Here is a 22394-nt window from a genome sequence, read left to right as displayed (position 1 = left end):
TTCCTATTGGCTTTTCCTTTTCTCCCCACTCTCTAAGAACAGATGCAGCTAGTGATGCCCTGACCCAGCATCAAGCAAAGCCCCAGGGCCTGAGGTTACAAGTCGGACTGTTGTGGAAATCGGTTGCAAGAGAAAGTTTGTAGAACACGTTGTAATGCAGGGCAGCAGCCTGCGGCAGTGATTAGTGCCCCAGTATTTGGAGTCAGGACTCGTGGGCTGTATTCCTGTCCCTAGGAGGGAGTGTGGTCTAGTGGTTAGAGGAGGGGACTGGGTGCCAGGACTCTAGGTTCTATTCCCAACTCGGCCAGGGAGCGTAGGTGAAGCGCTGCTCTGTGCCTCAGTTTCCCCCTCTGTGAAATGGGGGTCATGGTGTTTATTTTCCTTGTGACATGCTCTGAGCTCCGTGACTGAGAAGCTGCTGGCGGAGGGCACAGAACCAGCGGGACTATTACACGTTATTGTAGAACTCTCTTGGCCGGGAGGATTGGGGTTTCATTTCCCCCTGTTGCAGGTCTCCAAGGGGTGCCTGGCTAGAAGGGGCATTAGCCTGGTGGGAGTGTGCCGAGGCTGCCTTCTCCCTTCCAGTCCCTGGCATGGCCCTCTTCCCTCTCCTCCCGGCTCAGTGTCGGGGGCACCCTGTGAAATGTCCCTTCACGGGGTAGCTTTGATCATGGTTATTCCCCTGGGCTGGGGGAGGTGGATCGGCCCAATAGGGCTGCATTCTCCAGCCTCCTGCCTGCTCTCTGTGACCCTCCAGCTGGGCTCTGAGCTGGGACCCGATTGTCTGGGGGCTATTGGCTGGAGGCGGGGGGGGGATTGAGCAGGCCAGGGGCCTGCATCCACCCAGCAGCAGGAGAGAGCCAAAGTGACCCGGTGAAGGCTTGGCTGGGAGTGGGGGATCCAGCCAAAGGCTTCACAGGGGCTTGGGGCTCTGCTCCTCTGCAGTCAGAGCGGGGTCTGCCGGGGGCCACTGCAGCTGCTAAATGCTGTTCAGTGAAACGCGCTCGCAGCCTCCTACAAGCACCAAGATCTTGGCCTCAGTCGGCCCCCTGGGCTGAGACCCGAGGCCCCTCTCCCCTCTGGAACAGGGCTGAGGCAGGGTCTCCCAGCCATTGCAGTGGGTTTGCTCTGCCCTGGGAAGCTGGGGAAGGAACCCTCTCTTCACCCCCCCCCATGCTATTCTAGACAGCTGTGAGCTTGGAGAGACCCCCAACACTTAGTGAGTGCTACGCTCCCACTAATCAACTGGGCACCGCCGCCCTCTCCTGGAGGGAATCCGAACTGGCCAAGGGCATGCACTGCCCTATACAGTAAAAAGCGACAAAGATCCTGTGGCACCTTATAGACTAACAGACGTCCTGGAGCATGAGCTTTCGTGGGTGAATCCCCACTTCGTCAGACGCACATGAAGTATTCACCCACGAAAGCTCATGCTCCAGGACGTCTGTTAGTCTATAAGGTGCCACAGGATCTTTGTCGCTTTTTACAGATCCAGACTAACACGGCTCCCCCTCTGATACTTGCCCTATACAGGTAACAGCAGGTGAAGATCCTTGAGCCGGAGGGGTGGGGCCTGGTAGATCCCAGTTCCAGTCCCACTCTTGCTGGGAGATTCTGAAGCGTCCAGTCCTAGTGATGGTGACGAAGCTGGATCTGGTTTTTCCAGACCCCTGTGACAGGAAAGTGAATAAACCCAGATCCCTTTGTGTCCGACACGGCCCCGGCTACGGATGCGTTTTCCCAGGGGTTTGCATTGCAGGGAAGTTTTCTTTGGAGCTTCTAGGTTTGCCAACAAAAAATCCCAAACCAACCGAAACCTGCCATGGCGTCGTCATACCTCCACAGGCTGCATGTTAGGTTCTTTTAGAAAGCCAGGCTCCGATCTCGCACGCGCGCCATGCAGCCTGGTTGGGCTGGGCCCAGTGCAGGATCAGGGCCTAAGGCCGAGATTTCCAAGCCATCTAGGGGATTTAGACACACTGTTCCCACCCATTTCAATGGGTGTTGTGCATTTAAATCCCACAGGGCAGCTTTGAAATTCGCTGCCCGCGAGTCTCCGTGTGTCCATTCTCCAGCTGCGCTGCTCCTTCGTCCTTCGGGCCAGCACCCTCCTGGGCACAGTACCTGCATTCATAGCCTCGTTCATCCTGTATGCAAACAGGAAGAGCTGCAGATGCACCCTGTTCTCCAAGGGGATGACTCCTGGCTTTCAGTGCATAACAAGCTGAGGTGGAACAGCACGGCCAGCCCCTCCTGTGTGAATATGCCTGTGCACACCCCCAATATACACCTCTCCAGCGCTTCACACTTCATCCATAGCGACTAACCGAGCAGCACCTCGTGCCTTTCAGCTGTGTCACTGCGCCCCGCGGGGTGGCGGGAGGGGACGGGGTAATGTGCTCACCACCTGGAGCTTGCTGCAGTCCTAAAGGGTTTGTTCCCTGCCATAAGCTCACCCATGTTCCTGCCCTCTACTGGATGGAATCAGAACTGCTCAACCATGCATCCTAGAGTCTATGCTGCTAACCCTTGATGGGGATTCTCCTTCAGCGGCGGGGATGTGGGGCTGGGTCTTTTGGTACAGCGGAAACTGTGTTCCCTCCCTGCTCCAGATCTGAAGGAGAGCTCTGTGTGGCATGAAAGCTTGTCTCTTTGACCCACAGAACCTGGTCCACTAAAAGAAATTACTTCGCCCACCTTGTCTGTGCAGTATATTCATCCAAGAAGCTGCGTCACCGTTCTGCGTGGGCCCTGCCCTCTGTTTTACAGGTGGGGAAACTGAGGCACAGCAGCTTTCCTGAGCTCACACAGCAAGCTGGGTACAGAACCCAGCTCAGACAGACAGTGAGAAGTGCCGGGATGGACAAATCTCCTGCCCCCCCGCCCCAACCCCAACCTGGGCTTTACCCCAGTCTCCGTCCTATGGCGCCCACCTGTTCCAGCGGCCCCCGTGCCAACCTGTGCGTGGGGCGCCAGGCCGGACCCTGAGCAGCACCAGGGCGGGCAGAGGGGCAGGGGCTTACACCGAGGGGGCAGAGCTGACAAGGGGGCGGGTTCCCACCGCTGGGGGCGCTGGGGGACCTGCCCCCCCCCCCGCGCTCGCTGGGTCTGCAGCGGCCGGAGCCATGTGCCTGGGGCAGGGCGCCCCCCTGGGGTTTGCAGGGGTATTGCACCCAGACCGTTGCCCTCCAGCCCGGCACGGCTGGGGGGGCCGCTAACCAGCCCCCCCGGGCCCCATCTCTGCGCGCTGCAGGGCCCCGGGGGGCGAGGCGCTCCTGGCCCCCATGATCCCTGCAGGGAGGGGCCGCAGGCCCAAAGCCCCCCCCTCCCCCCCAGCTCCGGGGCGGGGGGGGCAGGGCTCAGACCCCAGCCCACGTGCTCACCACCACCCGGCCCGGCCAGGGCAGGGTTAACGCGCGCGGAGGGATCCCGGGCAGCGTGCGCTGCGGTTCCGTACCTTGCGAAAAGCTGCGGCTGCGTGAGCGTGTCCCTCCGCCCAGGCCCCACACAAAATAGCGCCTCTCCCCCCTCCCTCCGCCCCCCACGCCCCGGGAAGGGGGTCGCTGCGGAGCCCCCCCCACGCCCGCCCCGAGCCCGCCCGCCCGCGCGCCGCCCCGGGCCGGCGGCAGGGCCGCGGCCGGTCCCCACGCGGGATCCCCCCGCCCCTCGCGGGGGGGGGCGCAGCAGGACCTACTTTCCTCTCCGAAAATGGCCGCCTCGGCGGACACTTTCCGCTGCGCTCGCTGAGCCCGGGCGGCGGGGCCGGGGGCCGCCCGCGGTGCCCCTTTGAACCCCACCGCAGCCGCGGGGGCGGGGGCCGGCGCGAGAGGGCGGGGACTTCCCCAGTCCTGCCCCACTTCTGCCGCCGCCGCCCCGGGCCGGAGCAGGGGGCCGGGCCCGGCGCGGCGCGGGGGGGCCCGGCTGTTGCGTGTCTGTTTCCGTCCCCGCGCGGGCGGGGAGTTACAATGTAGCCAGGCCCGCGGCGGGCGCTCGCTTCCCGGGGCAGGAAACTTCCCAGCCCCGGCCGGGCCGGGCCCCGCCCCGCCCCGCCGGAGGGAGCGGCCCCAGGCGAGCCCGGAGCGGCCCCAGGCGTGCCCGGAGCGGCTCCCTTTGTGTCCGGCCCCGCTCGCGCGGCTGGGGGGCGCCCCACGGAAGTGAGCCCCCCCCCCCGGAGGAGGGCCGGGCACTGCCCCCCCCCCCCGGTGTGATCCCCGGATTTGGGTCTAGCAGCGTTTCCTGCCCACCCGGTTCTGCGTGTGGTGAAGATTTTGGTCCGGCGGGGGGGGGGATTGGACCCCCCCCTTGTCTTGTTTTTTTAATTATTTCGTGGACAATGTTCTCCGCGGCCGCCCGCCGCTGGATCGTACCGGGTGCGGGTTTCTGGACGGCCTTGTAAAGCGGTGAGTGGGGTCCCCTGGATCCGCCCCCCCCTTTCCCGGCGGCGCTGGGGGGGCACCGCGGCGGGTCCCGGCCGTGCCCGGGTGTGGGGGGGCTGAGAGGAAGCGAGCGGAGTAAACTAGAAAGAGCTTCTGCTCCTAGGCCTCTGCCTGGCGCTGCGCCCCCCCCGGAGCGCTTCGAGCGCGGCCCGCGGCGGGGTGCAGCCCCCCAGCCCCCTTGTGGCTGCTGCGGGGGGGGGCGTTGTGTGGTTCTGCGGTTCCCCCCCCGCCCAGGGCCCGGGCGGAGTTGGGGTTTCCTTTGCACAGCCATGGATCTCGGCGGAGGGGGCGAGAGTGGGGTGTGGCGAGGGGGCACCGGGGGCGAGTCTGTTTTTTGCAAGGGGACCGGGGGGGGGAGCTTTTGTTATGTATCAATCCTGATCCTAGGCTTAGGTTGAGCTTTCTCTCCGTGGGGCAGGGTCCCTCTGCATCGCCCCCCCCCATTCTGCTGCATTTGGAGCCTGTGAAGAGGCGCTGACCTCTGTCCCGAAGTGGGGGTGCAGGAGGGTATTATGGGGGGGGACTCTGCTCACTCCCTTCCCCTGCCCTTTCCAGGCTGTTGGCTGTATTCTCCCCCCTGCTTCCTGTAAACAAACCGGGGGTGAGGGACCGGGGCTCCCCCTCCTCCGGCTGCTCCCCCCTAAATTCCTCTCCCTGCCCTTTACTAGGAAGTGTACACTGGGGGGTGGCTCCCCCCGAAACAGAGCGACCCTGGGTGCGGCCTAGGTGGCCTTGGCTATCCTGGGCTGAGTGTAATCGCCAGAGGATTAGCAGGGAGCCCTAGGAGCTTTGCTCAAACAGAAAGTGGTGGGATTTGGGGGGGGGGAGCTCTTGCTTATTTCTTCCCCCTTCCCAGGCAGAACTGTGGCTTCCCAGGCTTTTGTTCCCCAGCAGCTTCTGTCTCTGATCCCTGAGCTTCAGGGGGACAGAACCCACAGCCCTGGGTAGGCCGTTCCCACCCCTCCCCCATCACTGGCGTCAATCCCCAAAGACGTGGGGCCCAGATTCTGCACCTGGCCCCCCAGTTAAATCCGGCCCCTGGAGCTTCCCCGGTGTGGTGGATGAGAGTGTGTGTGTGTGTGTGTGGTGGTGGTGGGGGGACCCTCTTCCCCGGCAAATCCACAAACACTTTCTCTGTCTCTGCTCTCAGGACAGGCCGGGCTGCACCTGTTGCTCTCCCTGGTCTAGCTGTTCCCCGTGGGTGCCACCTCCCGCTGCCTCTCCTGTCACATGGGGAGGAGAGGGTCCTGGGGCGGGGGTTGGGTGGGTAGGGCACGCAGTGGGGGTAATGCTGGCTCTGCCCCCCATGAACAGACACAATGGCCAGGAGTCCCAAGGGCTGCAGTGTCAGGGCTGGAGCCGGGCCGTGCACTCTGCTTAGTAAGGCCGGGCTTACTTAGATTTAATGAGATGAATTCACTGCATATTTCATCTCCCGAGTCTGGGCGCAAAGACAACCCTCCGGACCCCCCCCATCAATCAATATAAAAAGACACCACGTGCTGCTTAAATTAATGCCAGGTTAAAACTGCAGCAGGCCAGGTTCTGATCTGCATCTCGCTGGTGTAAAACAGGAACAGCTCTGGTGGCACTGATACTCCACGTTTACGCTGGCAGAGCGAGCGGGGGTCAGAGGGAAGGGATCCAGTGTCGGGTCTGGGCAGGCTGCAGTGTGTTGTGTCCCTGCTGTCACAATCCACCTAAACCCTGTGATTGGGTCAGTGTTTACCTGAACCCAGTTCTTTTCGGCAGGCTCCTCATGTCTCTGTTTTGCTGACCAGATGCCCAGGCCCTCGCTCCAACCACTCCCCCAGAGCTGCCACTAGAGCACAGGCATCCTGGCTCCATCCAGGGCCTTCACCGCTCTCTGAGCCCCACTCCCCGTTGGTTGTGTGGCTATGCATCTCCCATGAGCCATTTTTCTGTGTTGCGATGGGGTCTGGGCCCCAGCTCTGATTTGGTCTTTTTAGGGTGAGGTGTTGCAGGACCTAATTAAAAACAAAACAAAACAAAACCTTTGGGGGGAGGCTCGGTGGAGAATGAAATTACGGCCCCTGCCATGGCCTTTGGAGCATGCACTAGAATGGGGGGGGTGATGCTCTGAGGGGATCACAGGGAATCCGCCCCCGACACAATCCCTCGAAAACGTTTCAGTTTTGGCGCCAGCTTGGAGCTGCCCAAATTGCTTCTTAATCCAGAACTTCGTTGTTGTGGCAAATCCTGCTGCTCGGGAAGGAAAACGATCTCTGGGAATCTTGAGGGTGGGTTTGGGTTGTTGGCTAGTAGGCCCTTCGGCCCAGGATCCAGTGGGGGTTTGGCTCTATGGCCCTGCTTCTGCAATCGGCTCCATGAGGGCTGAGCCTTGCCCCCCTGCCGAGCCGCTGTGGACGCAGGGATCTGCCCACAGGGATCCGCTTGTGGGATTGGGGCCCAAGGTGCTTGTGTGCACTGATTTTGCTCACTGAGACCTCGGGGTCTTTTGTGTCCGACAGAGAAACGGCTGGCGATGGTTCGGTCCATTTTCTCCCTGTCCCCCCGGGGCGCTGGGAGCTCTCGTTCTCAGCCCAGGTTTTCTGGGAAGGTCCGTTGCTGACTCAGGTGGCACCAGCGAGAGGTTGGTGATGCTGGCAGGGCGTACCCGGGCCCTGCCATCCTTGTCCCGCCTCTGGTGCCATTGGTTCTGTCCCACCTGGCCGTTTCTCCAGTGACTTTCTTTTAGGGGACCTCAAAGCAACTTGTGAATGCCTGGCTCGGCCCTGGGGGGCTGAGTGCCCCTTGGGTCCTGCTGGGGTCAGTGGGGAGTGGAGTGGCTTGGCAGCTCGCCAGGTCCTGCCCCATCTACCCACTTTCTGCAGTAGGAGGAGACTGAGGTGCTGAGAAGTGACTGGCCCAAGGTCACAATGGGAGTCAAAATGGAATCCAGGTGTTCCAGCTCCCAGCCCCCCTGCTCCAGCCACAAGACCCATCCCGGAGCCGGGGAGAGAACCCAGGAGTCCTGGCTCCCAACCCCCCTGCTCTAACCCACCAGACCCCACTCGCCTCCCAGAGCCAGGGAGAGAACCCAGGAGTCCTGGCTCCCAGCCCCCCTGCTCTAACCACTAGACACGACTCCCCTCCCAGAGCTGGGAGAGAACCCAGGAGTCCTGGCTCTCAGCCCCCTGCTCTAACCCACCAGCCCCCACTCCCCTCCCAGAGCCGGGGAGAGAACCCAGGAGTCCCAGCCCCCCTGCTTTAACCACTAGCCCCCATTCCCCTCCCAGAGCTGGGGATGGAACCCAGACAAATCTCCTACTCTGGACACTAGGCCGTGCTGCCTTCCACCAGACGCAGACATGGCGGCTGGAACGTGCTAACATGGGAGCTGCTGTCTCTGGCCCTCCAGCCCCACACTTTGACCTAGTTCTCATCCTCTCCTGCCATCATGGCTGGCGATGCCTGGCGTGGGTTGGGTAAAGCTGCACTTGGCTTTCCAGGACTCTGGGGGCAAAGGCTGGGGTGGGGTCAGAGGGCTCCTGGCCCCGTGGCCCATTCCACCAGCAGGAGCTTGGCTGGGGAGGTGGCACAGAGCATCCCTCAGGCTCCAGCAGATTGGAGCCGTCTAGCCCAGTGCCTCATCTCTGACAGTGCCTGGGGCCAGCTGCTCCCGGGCCTGGGGCATGGGGGAGGTGATGTCTCTTCCCGTCCCCCGGAGCTCCCAGGTGAACTGTCCGTGCAGCCAGCCCCAGCTGAGGGCTCAGTGGCTCTCCGAAGCTAAGCAGGGTCAGGGCTGATCGCTGCCCCGATGGGAGACTGGTGCAGAGCACCTTGGGATGTTTTTGGGGGCGTGCTCTTCCCCTTCCGCCATTGTCCCTGGGGGACTTTGCCCCAGGAAGCTCTGTCTTCAGGCGACACTTCAACCCCTGGCTGCTCGCAGGGAACAATCCCATTGCACTTAGGAGAGTCTGTGCGCCCAGGGGAAGGTCAAACAAACACTTCCCTCTGACCTGACGAGCTCGTTAGGGACTGTGCTGGGGAGGGCAGCATCAGCCTGTGACGCTGATGGGGAAACTGAGTCATGGAGCGGCGGCAGCTTGTCCGAGATCACACAGTGGCAGGGGATGGAACCCAGGAGCCCTGAGCATATCCGCACGCCCTTGTTTTCGCTCTAGCTTTGGGCTTCACTCAGTGGTTGCATGGACGGCAGCATGGTGGGTAAGGTGGCATCTCAGTGATGCCTGGCCCCCCGAACCCATGAGCCAGATGGCGTCTGGGGGTGCCCGCTCCTGCGGGCTGTGCCGGGAAGGAAGCTGGCTACTACCACCTGCGGTGGCTCTAATTGAGGTCAGTCCATGGAGACGCCACAGGCCTCGCCTGCGAACACCCTGCCCCAGATATGCTGCGCCGACCCCTTCCTGTTCCTGGGCCCACGGCCGTGGCAAGCCGGTAGAACTACATCTCCCATGTTGCACCTGGGTACCGGCCGCAGCTGGCGTGTGGGTAGCGTTGCAGGAGAAGCGGGTTGTGCGACCAGGCAGGGGTTCGGAGTGTGGGAGGCGTGTATGGTTGGCACAAGGGTCCTGTGAAATGTGTGCTCGGAGCAAAGCATGCTGGGATCCTCCCCCCACACACAGAGTTTCTCTGGTCCTGCTTACTTTAGCACAAGCCTGGGATTTGGCCAGGCCTCCCCAGAGCAGACCCGCTGTGGGGCGCATGCTGGTCGTTCTTGTGGTGCCGGCAGGTGCCTGTCTGACGCCCTGGTGACAGAGTCCTGCCTCCAGCTGCCCCGCCAGCCTGGCCCTGCAGAGCCGCCCCTCTCCGTGTCCTGGCTGCTGATGCACAGGGCCGGTTCCGGTTGGGCAGGGGGGATGATGTGATGAGCCCAGTGGGCACCACCTGTTTGCCAGGACTCAGTGCACATGCGGGGGTCTCTCTGGGCATTGTCTGGCGCTGACGATGCCCGGGCGGGGGACAGGCCCCGCTGGCTCTCAGCAGGCGAGTGAAGGGGTCGGGGCTGTGTTTGTGGCAGGGAAGCCTGTCGCGTCTCTGCCCTGGCTGCACCCGCTCTAGCTAAGCAGAGAACTCCAGACTCCAGGCCTGTGGGGCTGGCACCGCCCCAGACAGGCCTTGGGGTTTGCAGGTGGTTGTGAGCTGACCCCTGTGGGGTGGGGGCTGGGTTCCTGGCCTGCTGGGGCTGTGGGCTGGTTTCTGGGACATGGGCCCTGGCCTGCAGGGAGCTGGCTGAGACCTACCCGACTCGAGCGGCCGTCTGGTGGGAGCGACGTTTGGGGCAGGTGACCCAGAGGCGAGCGTCTCGGTCTCGCCATGCGGGGTCTGTGCCAGTGGCCGAGAGCCTGGTGTGCCAATGGGAGCAGGGCTGGGGTTAGGCCGGAGCTGGGGGCGGACGGTGGGCGAGGGCATGGCCGGTGTTCATGAGCTGACATGTCCCCTCCTCCCCACCGCAGGTCTCTCTGGGAGGGACGGCAGGAGACGGGATGGATGATCGGAAACCGCCCAGCCAGGCCAAAGACTGTGAGGTGCCAGGTGAGTCTGGGGCAGGGGGTGGAGCCAGATGGGGCATTGCTGGGAGTACCCATTGCAGCTCTGCCGGAGCCGCCTGGCCTGGAGGCTGGTGGCCGTCCCGAGCCATTGTCAAGGGCTGCAGTGTGGCACAGCACAGGGGTTCGGCCCATGCCTGGCGAGATGGAGTCGCACCCCTCTGGGGTGTTGGGTTTCGGGGCCACACGTCCCCATCGTCCATCCCACAGAAACAGTCATGTTGGCCACATGTTACCTGGGAATTGCCAGTTCCTGTGTGCCCCCACTTACCTGAAACGCCTTCCCCTAAAGAGTGGGGTCGAGAGGATAGAGCTGGGGGGCTGGGAGCCAGGACTCCTGGGTTCTATCTAGCTATATTGTTTGATCGTGGGCTGGTGCCTCAGTTTCCCCATCAGAGCAATGGGTCTGAGAGTGGCCCAGCTCAGTAACCAGGGAGCAGCGGTGAGTCGTGGGCGAAGGGCCTGGAGGGGGCCGGTGGATGAGTGATCCACGCCGTGTTGGGGACGTGGCTGGCGAAGCAGGTGGCTCACTAGGCGTTACACTGTCCTGTTGGGGGCCCCGTGGTGCGTCCCGGGGAGCTGCCCTGGCTGAGGTGGGGCCGACATGCAGCCGCCCGGTGCAGAGGGATCCCGCAGTGGGATGGCCTCTGCTAGGTGAGGGGGATGCACTCGGTGCCCTGAAAGTAGAAGGGCCATGCTCAGCCATGGCCCGGTTTGTGACGGGGCTGGGCCTGTGGGGGTGTCGGGTGGCAGCGTGGGGGGAGGGGGCACCTCTGCTGCTGGGATCCTGACGGGGCAGCCCCCCTGTTGCAGCCGATGGGGGGGTGTCTTCGGAAGAGCGGGGCGGCGCGGAAGGAGACCCCCTGAAGCCGCCGGAAGGGGCCCCCACTGCCCAGGAGCCGGAAGCCAAGGAGCCGCCCCAGACCTGCAGGTGAGTGTTGTGGGATGGGACACCTGTGACGCTGGGGGGGCAGAGCCAGGAGTTGGTTGCTGTGATTTAGGGCAGGGAGCAGATGAGGGGAGTGGGTCCGTCCCACTCGAGTGATGCCCCAGAGGGGCCCAGCCTGGAGCTCAGGTCCCCGACCCCTTGTCTTGTAGGGAAGCCAAATGGAGGTGCCCGGTTGGTGCTGGGACCCAAAAGCCCAGGGGGATGCTGGGATGCCCTCTGCCCCCCAGGGACGGGAAGGAGACACGAGGGCAGGAGGGATCAGGAGGGGAGGTGGCGGAGAGGGGGGAAGGGAGCGTGTTTCTGGGGGCTCCCCACCCCTGCCCCCACTGACTCTGCTCTCATCTCCGCCCCCAGGCGTTGTGCCCTCTGCAACTGCGGCGAGTGGAGCCTGCATGGGCAGGGGAAGCTGCAGCGCTTCGAGCCGGCACCCGACTGGACTGAGCGTCTCTCCGGGCTGCCGGACGGGAGGGGCCCTGGCGAGACTCGGGCCCCTGGGGACGACCTGTCCCTGATCGGCTTCGCGGAGGGGGTGTCGCCAGGAGAGCTCTTTGGGCCAGCGGGTAAGGAGCACGGGGCGAGCGTCTTCCTTCCGCGGGGCCTGCTGGAGTCCCTGCCGCCCCAGGCCTAGGCTCCCCCCAGCCCCGCTGTACTGGTGCCCCTGCTGCCCCCAGCTGTACTGGTGCCCCTGCCTCCCTAGCACCCCCCACAGCTGTACTGGTGCCCCGGATGCCCCTGCCCTAGGCTCCCCCCTCAGCTGTACTGGTGCCCCTGCCGCCTCCGCCCTAGGCTCCCTCCCCCCCCTGTACTGGTGCCCCTGCTGCCCCAGCCCTAGCCGCCCCAGCTGTACTGGTGCCCCGGATGCCCCTGCCCTAGCCCCCAAGCTGTACTGGTGCCCCTGCCTCCCTAGCCCCCAGCTGTACTGGTGCCCTGCCGCCTCCGCCTAGGCTCCCTCCCCGCCCCGTACTGGTGCCCCTGCTGCCCCAGCCCTAGCGCTCCTGCCCCCAGCTGTACTGGTGCCCCGGATGCCCCTGCCTAGGCCCCCAAGCTGTACTGGTGCCCCTGCCTCCGCCTAGGCTCCCCGCACCGGTGCCCCTGCTGCCCCAGCCCTAGCGCCCCAGCTGTACTGGTGCCCCTGCTGCCCCAGCCCTAGCGCCCCAGCTGTACTGGTGCCCCTGCTGCCCCAGCCCTAGCGCCCCAGCTGTACTGGTGCCCTGCCGCCTCCGCCTAGGCTCCTCCCCGTACTGGTGCCCTGCTGCCCCAGCTGTACTGGTGCCCCTGCTGCCCCTGCCAACCCAGCCTTAGCCTCTCACACCCCGTCGTTCTGCCAGTGCCCCCCCGCCCAGGGACCCAAGCGCAAAGGCTGCTGTGGAGCGCGGGCGTCTCCTTCCTTTTCAGGCGCTCTGTGCCCCTCAGTGGGGTCCCGAGCGGGCTCTGTGGAGGGCTCCCCGCCCGCTGGCCGAGTTTGGAGAAGGAGGGGGGGGCTCCTACCGAGTCCCCCCCATTAACCCCTTGCCTCCCCTGGCAGGGCACTGCTGGGCCCACCACTGGTGCGCTGCCTGGTCGGCGGGGGTGCAGCCACAGGCCGGAGCCGGGCTGAGCCAGGTGGACAAAGCTGTTTTCTCAGGGATCTCGCAGGTGAGGGGGCCGGGGGGGTGAGCAAATGGAAGGGGAGGGAGGGCCTGCAGGCCCCCTGGCATTGGGGTGGCCGTGGGGGGGGGTGACCCCTTGGCCTGCGCTCATGTGGGGCGTCTGGCTGAGCAGAGGTGACCCAGTGCCCCCCCGGGAGGGGAAACCTCTGAGGAAGGGTCGGGTCCTGGTGCTGCTTCAGGCCCTGTCCCCCATAAGAGGTGGAAAAGTGAGGCCCTGCCCCCGGGGCTCTCGGCATGAACCCTGGCCTCCTGGGCCAACACCAAAGGGGGGTTTGCATTTACCCCGCCTAAGGGCTTCTCCTTCACTTCCTGTCCTAAACTGTCAGGCTGTTAATCAGCTGCCCCGCTCCCCTCAGGGGTGTCTGCGTATCTGTGCTGAGTGAGCGATCGCTGTGCGAGCAGCTGCTATGTCCCACCCCAGAGGTGGCTGCATCTCCGCTCCAGATGAGGGATTCTTGCCTCATGTTGCTTCGTAGCTCTCAGCTGCTGCCACACCTCACCCCAGAGGTGGCCGCATATGGGGGCTGGTGGGCTCTTGGGGATCGCCCCGGCGGAGCCTCCATCCATCCGCGTCTCTAATCTGAGCTGGGGTCTCTGCTGCTTTCAGAAATGTGAACACTGTCAGAGGATGGGTGCTACCATTCAGTGCCACTCGGAGGGGTGTCCGCGGCACTACCACTTCCCGTGCGCGGCGGCCAGCGGCTCCTTCCAGTCCATGAAAACCCTCCGGCTCCTGTGCCCGGAGCACGTGGCCGAGGCGGTGCAGATGGGTAGGTGCCGCCCCGTGAAGAAGGGCAGGGACGGGGCTGCTTGAGGGCACCTCTGCCACTGGGTTGGTGGAGTTTTGGAGGGATAAGGAGCTGGGGGAGTGGGGTCTAGCGGTAAGAGCAGGGGGCTGGGAGCCAGGACTCCTGGGTTCTATCCCAGCTCTGGGAGGGGAGTGGGGGTCTAGTGGTAAGAGCAGGGGGCTGGGAGCCAGGACTCCTGGGTTCTATCCCAGCTCTGGGAGGGGAGTGGGGGTCTAGTGGTAAGAGCAGGGGGCTGGGAGCCAGGACTCCTGGGTTCTATCCCAGCTCTGGGATGGGAGTGGGGGTCTAGTGGTAAGAGCAGGGGGGCTGGGAGCCAGGACTCAGGTAGCGGAATGGGGTCTAGTGGTTAGAGTGGGTGGGAAGGGGCTGGGAGCCAGGACTCCTGGGTTCTCTTCCTGGATCTGTCACTGCTGTGATGGTGGAGCTGGGGGTCCAAGTGGATGTCGGGGAGGTGCTGTGAGATCCTTGACGGAGAGGGTGGGTTGTGGGGGGCTGAGGATGCTGCTAGCCAGGGGGAAGCCCTAGGGGGTGGGCAGGGTCTGTGGCACAGGGCTTTGGGTGGGGGGAAGAGGCTTGGCATCCCGGGCAGTGCGGGTGCAGGAGGGCTTGTTTCCCTGACTCCCTGCCCCCCACCCCCAGAGGACTCGCGATGCATGGTTTGTGACGGGCCGGGGGACCTGCGCGACCTGCTCTTCTGCACCAGCTGTGGGCTGCACTACCACGGCACCTGCCTGGACGTCCCCGTCACGCCGCGCAAGCGCTCCGGCTGGCAGTGCCCCGAGTGCAAAGTCTGCCAAACGTGCAGGTAGGTGGCAAAATCCTGGGCAAGGGCCCTGTGTGACCCGCACCAGCCTTCCTGGTCTAGGGGAGGGCTGGGAGCCAGGACTCCTGGGTTCTATCCCCGGCTCTTCGAGAGGAGTGGGGTGTAGTGGGTTACAGCAGGGATGGGGCCTGGGAGCCAGGACTCCTGGGTTCTGTCCCCAGAGGTGGTGGGGGTGGGGGGAGTCTAGTGGGTCAGAGGCGGGGGGCTGGGAGTCTGGACTCCTGGGTTTTATCCTCAGCGTTGCTCTCTCCAGAGAGCTGTGGGGAGGCTGGGGCGGCACTCGGTCTGCGAGGGGCCTGGGGCTTGTCTGACAGCAGCGTCTTCCCTGCAGACAGCCCGGCGCGGACTCCATGATGCTGGTGTGCGAGGCCTGTGATAAGGGCTACCACACGTTCTGCTTGAAGCCGGCCATCGAGAGCCTTCCCACGGACTCCTGGAAGTGCAAGGTGGGCCCCACACCTGCATTGCCTGCAGGGGGTGCCTCGGGGAGGACGGGCCTGGCTGACTGTCAGGGTGGCATCTGCTCTGGGGCCCTGGCAGCTCGTCCCACAGAGCCGACCCTGCTTTGCTTCACCTGATGCCAGGGGGAGGGACCGGGACCAGGACCCCTAGGCTTTCCCAGGCCCACTTCCCCCATAATCCAAGGGGAAGAAATCCCTGCACGACACCGACCCTGAGCCAGCCAGTCCCCCACTCCTGCCCTGGGGCCAGGTCAGAGCTGGTGCCACCCAGAGGGGAAATGCCCCGTTCCCCCATCCCACTGAGCCAGCCAGTCCCCATGCCTTGGGGTCAGATCAGATCCACTGCCCCCTAGAGGGGGAAGGCCCCATGCCACATTCTCTGCCATCTGAGCCAGCCAGCCCCCCTGACTGTCTGTCTCCCTGCAGAACTGCCGGGTGTGCTCCGACTGTGGGTCGCGGCCAGCGGCGCTCGACCCCGGGTGCCACTGGTATGAGAACTACTCGGTGTGTGAAGGGTGCCAGCGGCAGCGGAGCGCGGCGGGAGGCACCGATGCTGCGCGGCGCTGCCAGAGCTGCCAGAAGTGAGTTGCAAAGGGGGTCCCCTGGGAACTGCATGGGGGTCCTGCCGGGGGGCAGGAGGGTCTGGGCCTGGCCGTGCCGGATAGCCCCCCCCGTTATAAGCTGCTGAGCCCAGTGCAGCAGGTGCCAGGGGAGGGGCCGTGGGTGCTCGGGGGTCCAGGGTGTGTTCTAGCTGCAGCTCCAGTGTGGGGGCCGGGGGGGGAGGATCCCTCCTCCCCAGCCCCCCAATCCTCACAGCATCTCTGGCCGGCCGGGTGGGTCAGGGGCTCTGACACTCCTCATGTGGCTCATCCCCCAGGCCCTTGCCCCCGGACAGCGACGCGGCAGGGGGTTCCACCTGCCGGGCGTGTCAAGGGCAGCAGAAGCACCCGCAGCCGGACGGGGCCGTGCCCCAGGAAGAGATGCCCTCGGAGTGTGAAGCCAAACCACGAGGTGAGCGCATGCCCCACCCCACGCCGGCCCCACAGCATGGGGGGGGCCCTGACCCCAGCGTGGGCTGTCAGAATTACTCCTTGGGGCCAGGAGTGTCTATCTGCCTCTTCACCACCGGCTGGGAGGAAGGATCCCTGTGGTGAGAGCCAAGGGCCCTGGCGTCTGTTCCCAGCTCCAGCACTGAGCTGCTGCGTGACCATGGCCGGTCCCTCCCCCCGTGCCTCAGTTTCTCCCCTTCTTTAAGCCAGTGGTCGTATTTGCCTCTGACTGGGTGGCCCTGCAGAGAGGCTGGAGCCCAGGCAACGTGGGCAGGTGGGGTGTTTGAGTGTCCCCCAGGCTGCGCCCCCATCCCGAGGGTGGGGGTGGGAGCCCCGGCAGAGCCCAGTGGCCCTGCGCTGCCTGCCAAAGGGCACTAGGTGGCGCTGCTTGGCCTGCGGTTGCTGGGCGCTGCAGTTGGGCCTGCAGATCCGGGGGGGTGGGCGAGGCAGGGGTCTCCCCCTCCTGCCCCCCCACAACCAGCCGTCCTGTCCCCCAGGTCCCGCTCCAGAGGCGGAGGAGCCGGAGGAGACGCCAGGCCCAGCAGCACCTGCTAAGGACGAGGCGACGGAGCCGACACCCCCCGAGACAGACCCTGAACCACCAGCCCCACCCCCAGCCCCCCCAGGTGAGGGGGTGCCCCACGAACACCCCTGGGGGTGGATCTGTGAGCTCTGCCATTGTCTGGGGGGAGGGGGCAGCTGGCCAAGGCTGCCCCAGAGCATTCTGGGAGTTGGGCCCTCTGGTAGGCTCCGAGCCCCCCAATGACGTGGGGCGCTATTAACCCTCCGGGGGCTGGGGGTTCTGCACCCCCCCGAGAGTGACCGTCCCCCTTGATTCTCTCCCCAGACCCCCCCGTTGCCACGTCGCCCGCCTGCCCCGAGGAGCCGCCACTGGATGCCAAAGAGGAAGTGGCCCCCACGCAGCCAGCAGGACCCCCTGCCATCACCGCGGCCCCGCTGGAGCCTGCGGGCAGCTCCCAGCCCCCCACGGAGAAGGAGCCTGCTGCCGCCTCCCCACCCCGGACAGAGACGCCCCCTGCAGCCCCCCAGCTGTGCCCCCCGCAGCCCAGGGAAGCGATGGAGTGTGGGGAAGAGGAGGGGATGGACACGGCAGGGGGCGAGGTGGGGTCCCTGGCCAGCCCTGCGGGGGATGGCGTCCAGCCCACCCCAGCTGTGGCTCTGGGGCCGTTCCCAGGCTTGGCGGGGGAGGAAGAGGAGGAGGCAGCCGCTGGGCTGGAGCAGGCAGGGGCTGCGGGGCGATGCTCTCCCCAGCTGAGCGAGGATGGGCTGGAGGAGAGCCGGGGCGGGGGGGACCCTGAGTCCAGCCAGACCCCGGTCAGCTTCACCAGCGAGCTCAAGGGGTCCCCCATGCTGCTGGAGCACGAGGAGCTGGGCCCGGCCACCCCGATGGAGGTGTATGGGACGGGCGGGAAGCTGCTGGAGCGTGGGGAGGAAGTGGGCCCCGAGCCCCCCGTCCTGCGGCCCCGCCCCACCCTCATCAAGTCGGACATCGTCAACGAGATCTCCAACCTGAGCCAGGGCGACACGCGAAGCAGCTTCCCCGGCTCGGAGCCCCTGCTGGGCTCTCCCGACCCCGAGGGCGGGGGCTCGCTCTCCATGGAGCTCGGCATGACCTCCGCCGACAGCCTGCAGAAGGACGACGCCAGCTCCCTGCCCCACTGCACCGACTCGCTGGCCGAGACGGACGACTCGCTGCTCTTCGAGCCGGGCGCCGGGGCCAAGGGCGAGGGGGAGAAGGGGCGTCGGCGCAGCTCCCCGGGGCGCTCCCGCCTCAAGCAGGTAAGGGGGGGACCGGGTATGGGCAGGCGGGGGGGAGCACCAGGATCGGGCCTGGCTCTGGGCACCCTTTCACCACATGCTTGCGCCAGCCCAGCCCAGTCTGACACCCCCTGCCCAGCTGAGTCAGGCTGGCCCCTGCCATCCCCGGGGGTGCCGGGTGGGGACAAGGGGGAATAGGGGTAGCCCCGTGGGTCCCGCCCCGCCCGCGAGTCCCGGGGGTGGTGCCATCTCCTGGTGCCCCCTGGAGTGGGCAGGGGGCCGTGCCAGCTGGAGCAGGTCCCCTGGCTCTGGGGAGCCTGGGTGTTGCTGTAACCCGCCCTCCCCTCGGCCCTAGGGTCGCAGCAGCAGCTTCCCAGGGAGGAGGCGCCCCCGAGGCGGGACCCAGGGGGGCCGGGGCCGGGGCCGAGCTCGGCTGAAGTCAACCACCTCGTCCATTGAGACCCTCGCGGTAAGGCTGGGCTGGGGGGAGGGTTCTGCGTCCCTGCGTTGCCCCCCCCCCCCGGCCCTTGGAAGCGGCTGCTGTGGGTCCCTTCGCTCCCCAGGGTGGGGTCTGTGGGGGGCCCAGGCCACTCCTGGTAGCTGGGGCGTTGGGGTTGGCGAGTGACCCCCAGGAGCCTTGTGTTGATGGGCTCTGACCCCCCAGTGGCTCAAAGCAGAACTGGTAGCGTCACTCCGTTGGGCAGTCGGCAGGATTGGTTGGGTGGGGGGCGCTGGCTCAGATCCCAGGCTGGCTTTGGGCGGGGACATGCCTCCACGGGGCTCTGGGTTTGATGAGCTCCGGGGACTGGCTGGGGAGAGGGGGCACAGGGCCTTTCCCCTTATGGGCTGGGGGTGCTGCAGCACATCCTTCTCCCCCAGCGTCTAAGCCAGGCCCCTCCCCAGCCTTGCAGGGGGAACCTGGTGCTTCCATCTCTGGTTCAGCTGGCCGGATTGGCACTGAGCGTTGCCCCTGGGGGGCCCGGCTCGGTGCGGGGGTGGGGGGGTCTGTGCCTGCTCTGTCGGTGACGTGTTCACCCTGTCTCGCCTGCTCCCCCAGCTAGCGGATATCGACAGCTCCCCCAGCAAGGAGGATGACGAGGAGGAGGACGACACCATGCAGAACACTGTGGTGCTTTTCTCCAACACGGACAAATTCGTCCTCATGCCGGTGGGGGAGCAGATGGGCCTCACCGGGACGACGGGGGTTCGGGGGAGGGGGATGGAACCGGGTTCCGGGCTCAGCCAGGGGGAGGGGAGGAGCCGAGTTCTGGGCTTGGCCGGGGTGGGGAGGAGCCGACTTCCGGGCTTGGCTGGGGTGGGGAGGAGCCGAGTTCGGGCTCGGCCTGGGGGAGAAGGGGAGAGCTGGGTTCGGGCTTGGGCCGAGGGGGAGTGGGTTCCAGGCTAGGGCCAGAGGAGGAGGAGCCGAGTTCTGGGCTTGGCCGGGGTGGGAGGAGCCGACTTCCGGGCTTGGCTGGGGGTGGGGAGGAGCCGAGTTCGGGCTTGGCCTGGGGAGAAGGGGAGAGCTGGGTTCAGGGCTCGGGAGTGGGAGGAGCCGGGTTCTGGGCTCGGCCGGGGGAGGAGGGAAGGTGGGAGAGCGGGGTTCCGGGCTTGGCCGGGAAGGGGGAGCTGGGTTCGGGCTTGGCCCGGGGAGGGAGGGAAGGGGAGAGTCAGGTTCTGGGCTCGGCCGGGGGGGAGAGTTGGGTTCCGGGCTTGGCCGGGGGTGGGGGAGGAGCCGGGTTCCGGGCTTGGCCGGGGGTGGGGGAGGAGCCGGGTTCCGGGCTTGGCCCGGGGGTGGGGGAGGGAGCCGGGTTCTGGGCTCGGCCGGGGGAGGAGGGAAGGTGGGAGAGCTGGGTTCCGGGCTTGGCCGGGGGTGGGGGAGGAGCCGGGTTCCGGGCTTGGCCAGGGGTGGGGGAGGAGCTGGGTTCCGGGCTTGGCCCGGGGGAGGGAGTCGGGTTCCGGGCTTGGCCCGGGGGGGAGGGAGGGAAGGAGGGAGAGTCGGGTTCCGGGCTTGGGCCGAGGGGGAGAACCGGGTTCCGGGCTAGGGCCAGAGGAGGGGAGGAGCCGAGTTCTGGGCTTGGCCGGGGGCTCTGTCTCTCTGCCCAGCCCCCCGACGTCTGCCTCTCGCCGCAGGACATGTGCGTGGTGTGCGGCAGCTTCGGGCGTGGGGCGGAGGGGCACCTCCTGGCCTGCTCCCAGTGCTCCCAGTGCTACCACCCCTACTGCGTCAACAGCAAGGTAAGGCGGAGTGGGAGGCGCTGGATCCCTCAAGCCCCAGTCTGGGCCCCCTGCCCTGGGGCACCTTTGGGAGCAGCTCTCCCCCTGCACCCGGGTTCTCCCCTCAGCTGCCAGTTCCACTGGGCCCCTTCCAGCGTGGGGCTGGGGTCCCTAGAGCAGGTCCCGCAGGCTGCGTGCCTGAGCCTCCGGCGCTCCTTCCTCTCTGCCCTGGGTCTGGTGCCCTGGGCCGGGGTGTGACCTCTGTGCCCATTGATCCTCCCTGCCCCTCCCCGTGCCAGCCCTGTGGGGGGGGCGGGGCTCCCCTCCCCGTGCCAGCCCTGTGGGGGGGGCGGGGCTCCCCTCCCCGTGCCAGCCCTGTGGGGGGGGCGGGGCTCCCCTCCCCGTGCCAGCCCTGCAGGGGGCAGGGCTCCCCTCCCCGCCCCTCACGTGCCGGCCCCGCTGTGCTCCCCAGATCACCAAGGTGATGCTGCTGAAGGGCTGGCGCTGCGTGGAGTGCATCGTCTGCGAGGTGTGCGGAAAGGCCTCGGACCCCTCGCGCCTGCTGCTCTGCGACGACTGCGACATCAGCTACCACACCTACTGCCTGGACCCGCCGCTGCACACTGTGCCCAAGGGCGGCTGGAAGTGCCAGTGGTGAGAGCCAGGGCCCCAAGCCAGGGGGGAGCGATGCCGTGGGACTTGCCAAGGGCAGGGGGGGCCTGTTCTGACCCCCGACTTGATCCGTCTCTCTCTGTGTGCAGTGGGGCCCAGGCTTGGGGTGCGGGTGCAGTGCTCCATGGGACGCGCAGGGAATGGGGGGCTCTCAGTGGGGTAGGTGGGCAGGCCGGCGGGGGGGCAGTGCAGCATGAGACGGGCAGTGGCTGGGCGGGCGGGGGCAGCCAGGCCGGCGGGGACACAGTTCAGCATGAGACAGGCAGTGCGGGAGGGCAGGCTGGCGTGGGGCAGTGCGGCGTGAGATGGGCAGTGGCTGGGCGGGCGGGGGCAGCCAGGCCGGCGCGGGGGCAGGTCAGCATGCGACAGGCAGTGCGTGAGGGGCAGGCTGCGGGGCGGCAGTGCGGCATGAGACGGGCAGTGAATGGGCGGGCGGGGCAGCGAGGCCGGCGGGGGCAGTTCAGCATGAGACAGGCAGTGCGGGAGGGCAGGCTGGCGGGGGCAGTGCGGCGTGAGACGGGCAGTGGCTGGGCGGGCGGGGGCAGCCAGGCCGGCGGGGGGGCAGTTCAGCATGAGACAGGCAGTGCGGGAGGGGCAGGCTGGCGGGGGCAGTGCGGCATGAGACGGGCAGTGGCTGGGGGCTCTCGTGGGGCAGGCAGGGGCTCTCAGAGACGTGGGCGGGGGGCATGGAGGGGATGAAGTGGGGTGCTGCTGCTGACCCGTCTCTCTGGTAGGTGCGTGTGCTGTGTGCAGTGTGGGGCGGGCTCCCCTGGGTTCCACTGTGAGTGGCAGAACAACTACACGCACTGCGCCCCCTGCGCCAGCCTTGTCACCTGCCCCGTCTGCCGGGTGAAGTACGTGGAAGACGACCTGCTCATCCAGTGCAGGCACTGCGACCGGTGAGGCCCAGCCCCTGTCTCCCCGGGGGAAGGGGGAGCTAGCCATGGGGCTGCACCCGGCTGCCATAGCATCTCCTAGGGGCCTGACACCGCAGTCGGTGTGGAGCCCGTGCCAAGCCCCCTTGCTTCGTGCAATCTGGGCCTAAACACTGTGGCTGGCCCCTGACTCTGGGAATTCTGGGCCAGTGAAATATGCCCTCCTAATCCCTGCTCCTTAGCCCTAATCCACACTGGCACACACCTTCACTGCTCGATATGCCCCCCGTGGCACCGTTAGGTTTCAGAGTCAAGAGCCTTTGCGAGGAGTCAGGTCAGTTCATGCCTCCAGGAGCTCTTGTTTCAGGCTCTCTGCAGATTCTTGGGTGGGTTATTTTTTTGAAAGGTCTCTGAAAGGTGTAACAGATCCGGAGCAGGGTTCTGCCTCGGGGGGGACACATGGGGCTGTGCTCAGGGCCCTGACCCTGCCGTAGGGGGGTCCAGCCGACAGACCAGAGTTGCTAGTCCCTGAAGAGCTCCCTGTTTGGGCTGGGCCCCCCCTACAGAGCGACGTCCCAAGCACAGGCACTGGGAGGGTTCCCCGGGGCGCTCGGGCTTAATGTGGGGGTGCCTCTGGGAGCAGCAGAGCTCTGACGCCCTGGGCCGGTCCAGCGGATCCGACCTGCATTGAAGGGAGTTCCTGAGCCAAACGCCTGTCCCCACGCTGCGCCCCGTCCCTTACCCATCCCTGCCCCCCCAGGTGGCTCCATGCCGTGTGCAACAATCTCTTCACGGAGGAGGAGGTGGAACAGGCGGCAGACGAGGGCTTCGACTGCAGCTCCTGCCAGCCCTACGTGGTCAAGCCAGTCGGTAGGTCCATGCCTCCCCTGCGCCGGGAGGCAGGTGCTTGGGGCCGCAGGGAGGGGGGGCGCTGAGCGGGGGGAGTGGGCCAGGGAGCCGTGGGGACCCACCACTGTGTGTTTCCCTCCCCAGTTCCAGTGGCCCCCCCAGAGATCATCCCAGTGAAGATCAAGGAGCCGGGTAAGCATGTGGAGAAGGGGACCCGCTCTCCACCCCGTGACCGAGCTGCACTCGCTGCCCCACTGGGGGTTCCAGCACATGCCCCACACCCTGTCCCCTCGAA

The 22394-nt window shown here is 66.1% G+C and overlaps 1 protein-coding gene across 6 annotated transcripts in view; it reads left to right on the top strand.

The window, feature by feature from the left end:
• The first annotated feature begins 4091 nt into the window (after positions 1-4091).
• KMT2D (lysine methyltransferase 2D) overlaps positions 4092-22394 on the top strand; it is a 45871-nt gene continuing 27568 nt past the window's right edge. For 4 of the 6 annotated variants that reach the window (XM_039514013.1, XM_039514012.1, XM_039514010.1 and 1 more), the window contains exons 1-19: positions 4093-4400; positions 9878-9956; positions 10784-10901; positions 11274-11479; positions 12445-12554; positions 13176-13338; positions 14017-14182; positions 14532-14646; positions 15088-15242; positions 15539-15672; positions 16208-16336; positions 16558-17510; positions 17845-17958; positions 18547-18657; positions 19620-19724; positions 20176-20357; positions 21110-21274; positions 22011-22120; positions 22244-22291. In XM_039514013.1, coding sequence (XP_039369947.1) covers positions 9908-9956; positions 10784-10901; positions 11274-11479; positions 12445-12554; positions 13176-13338; positions 14017-14182; positions 14532-14646; positions 15088-15242; positions 15539-15672; positions 16208-16336; positions 16558-17510; positions 17845-17958; positions 18547-18657; positions 19620-19724; positions 20176-20357; positions 21110-21274; positions 22011-22120; positions 22244-22291 — 3133 coding nt within the window. In that variant the 5' untranslated portion in view covers positions 4093-4400; positions 9878-9907. Of the gene's footprint in view, positions 4401-9877; positions 9957-10783; positions 10902-11273; positions 11480-12444; positions 12555-13175; positions 13339-14016; positions 14183-14531; positions 14647-15087; positions 15243-15538; positions 15673-16207; positions 16337-16557; positions 17511-17844; positions 17959-18546; positions 18658-19619; positions 19725-20175; positions 20358-21109; positions 21275-22010; positions 22121-22243; positions 22292-22394 lie in introns of all 6 variants that reach the window. The other 2 variants (XM_039514009.1, XM_039514014.1) reach the window with 2 other exon arrangements.

Source organism: Mauremys reevesii, linkage group 25 (assembly GCF_016161935.1).
Source record: "Mauremys reevesii isolate NIE-2019 linkage group 25, ASM1616193v1, whole genome shotgun sequence".
Lineage (NCBI taxonomy): Eukaryota > Metazoa > Chordata > Testudines > Geoemydidae > Mauremys > Mauremys reevesii.
The sequence above is the reverse complement of the archived record's forward strand: the minus strand, read 5'-3'. Positions and strand labels throughout refer to the sequence as shown.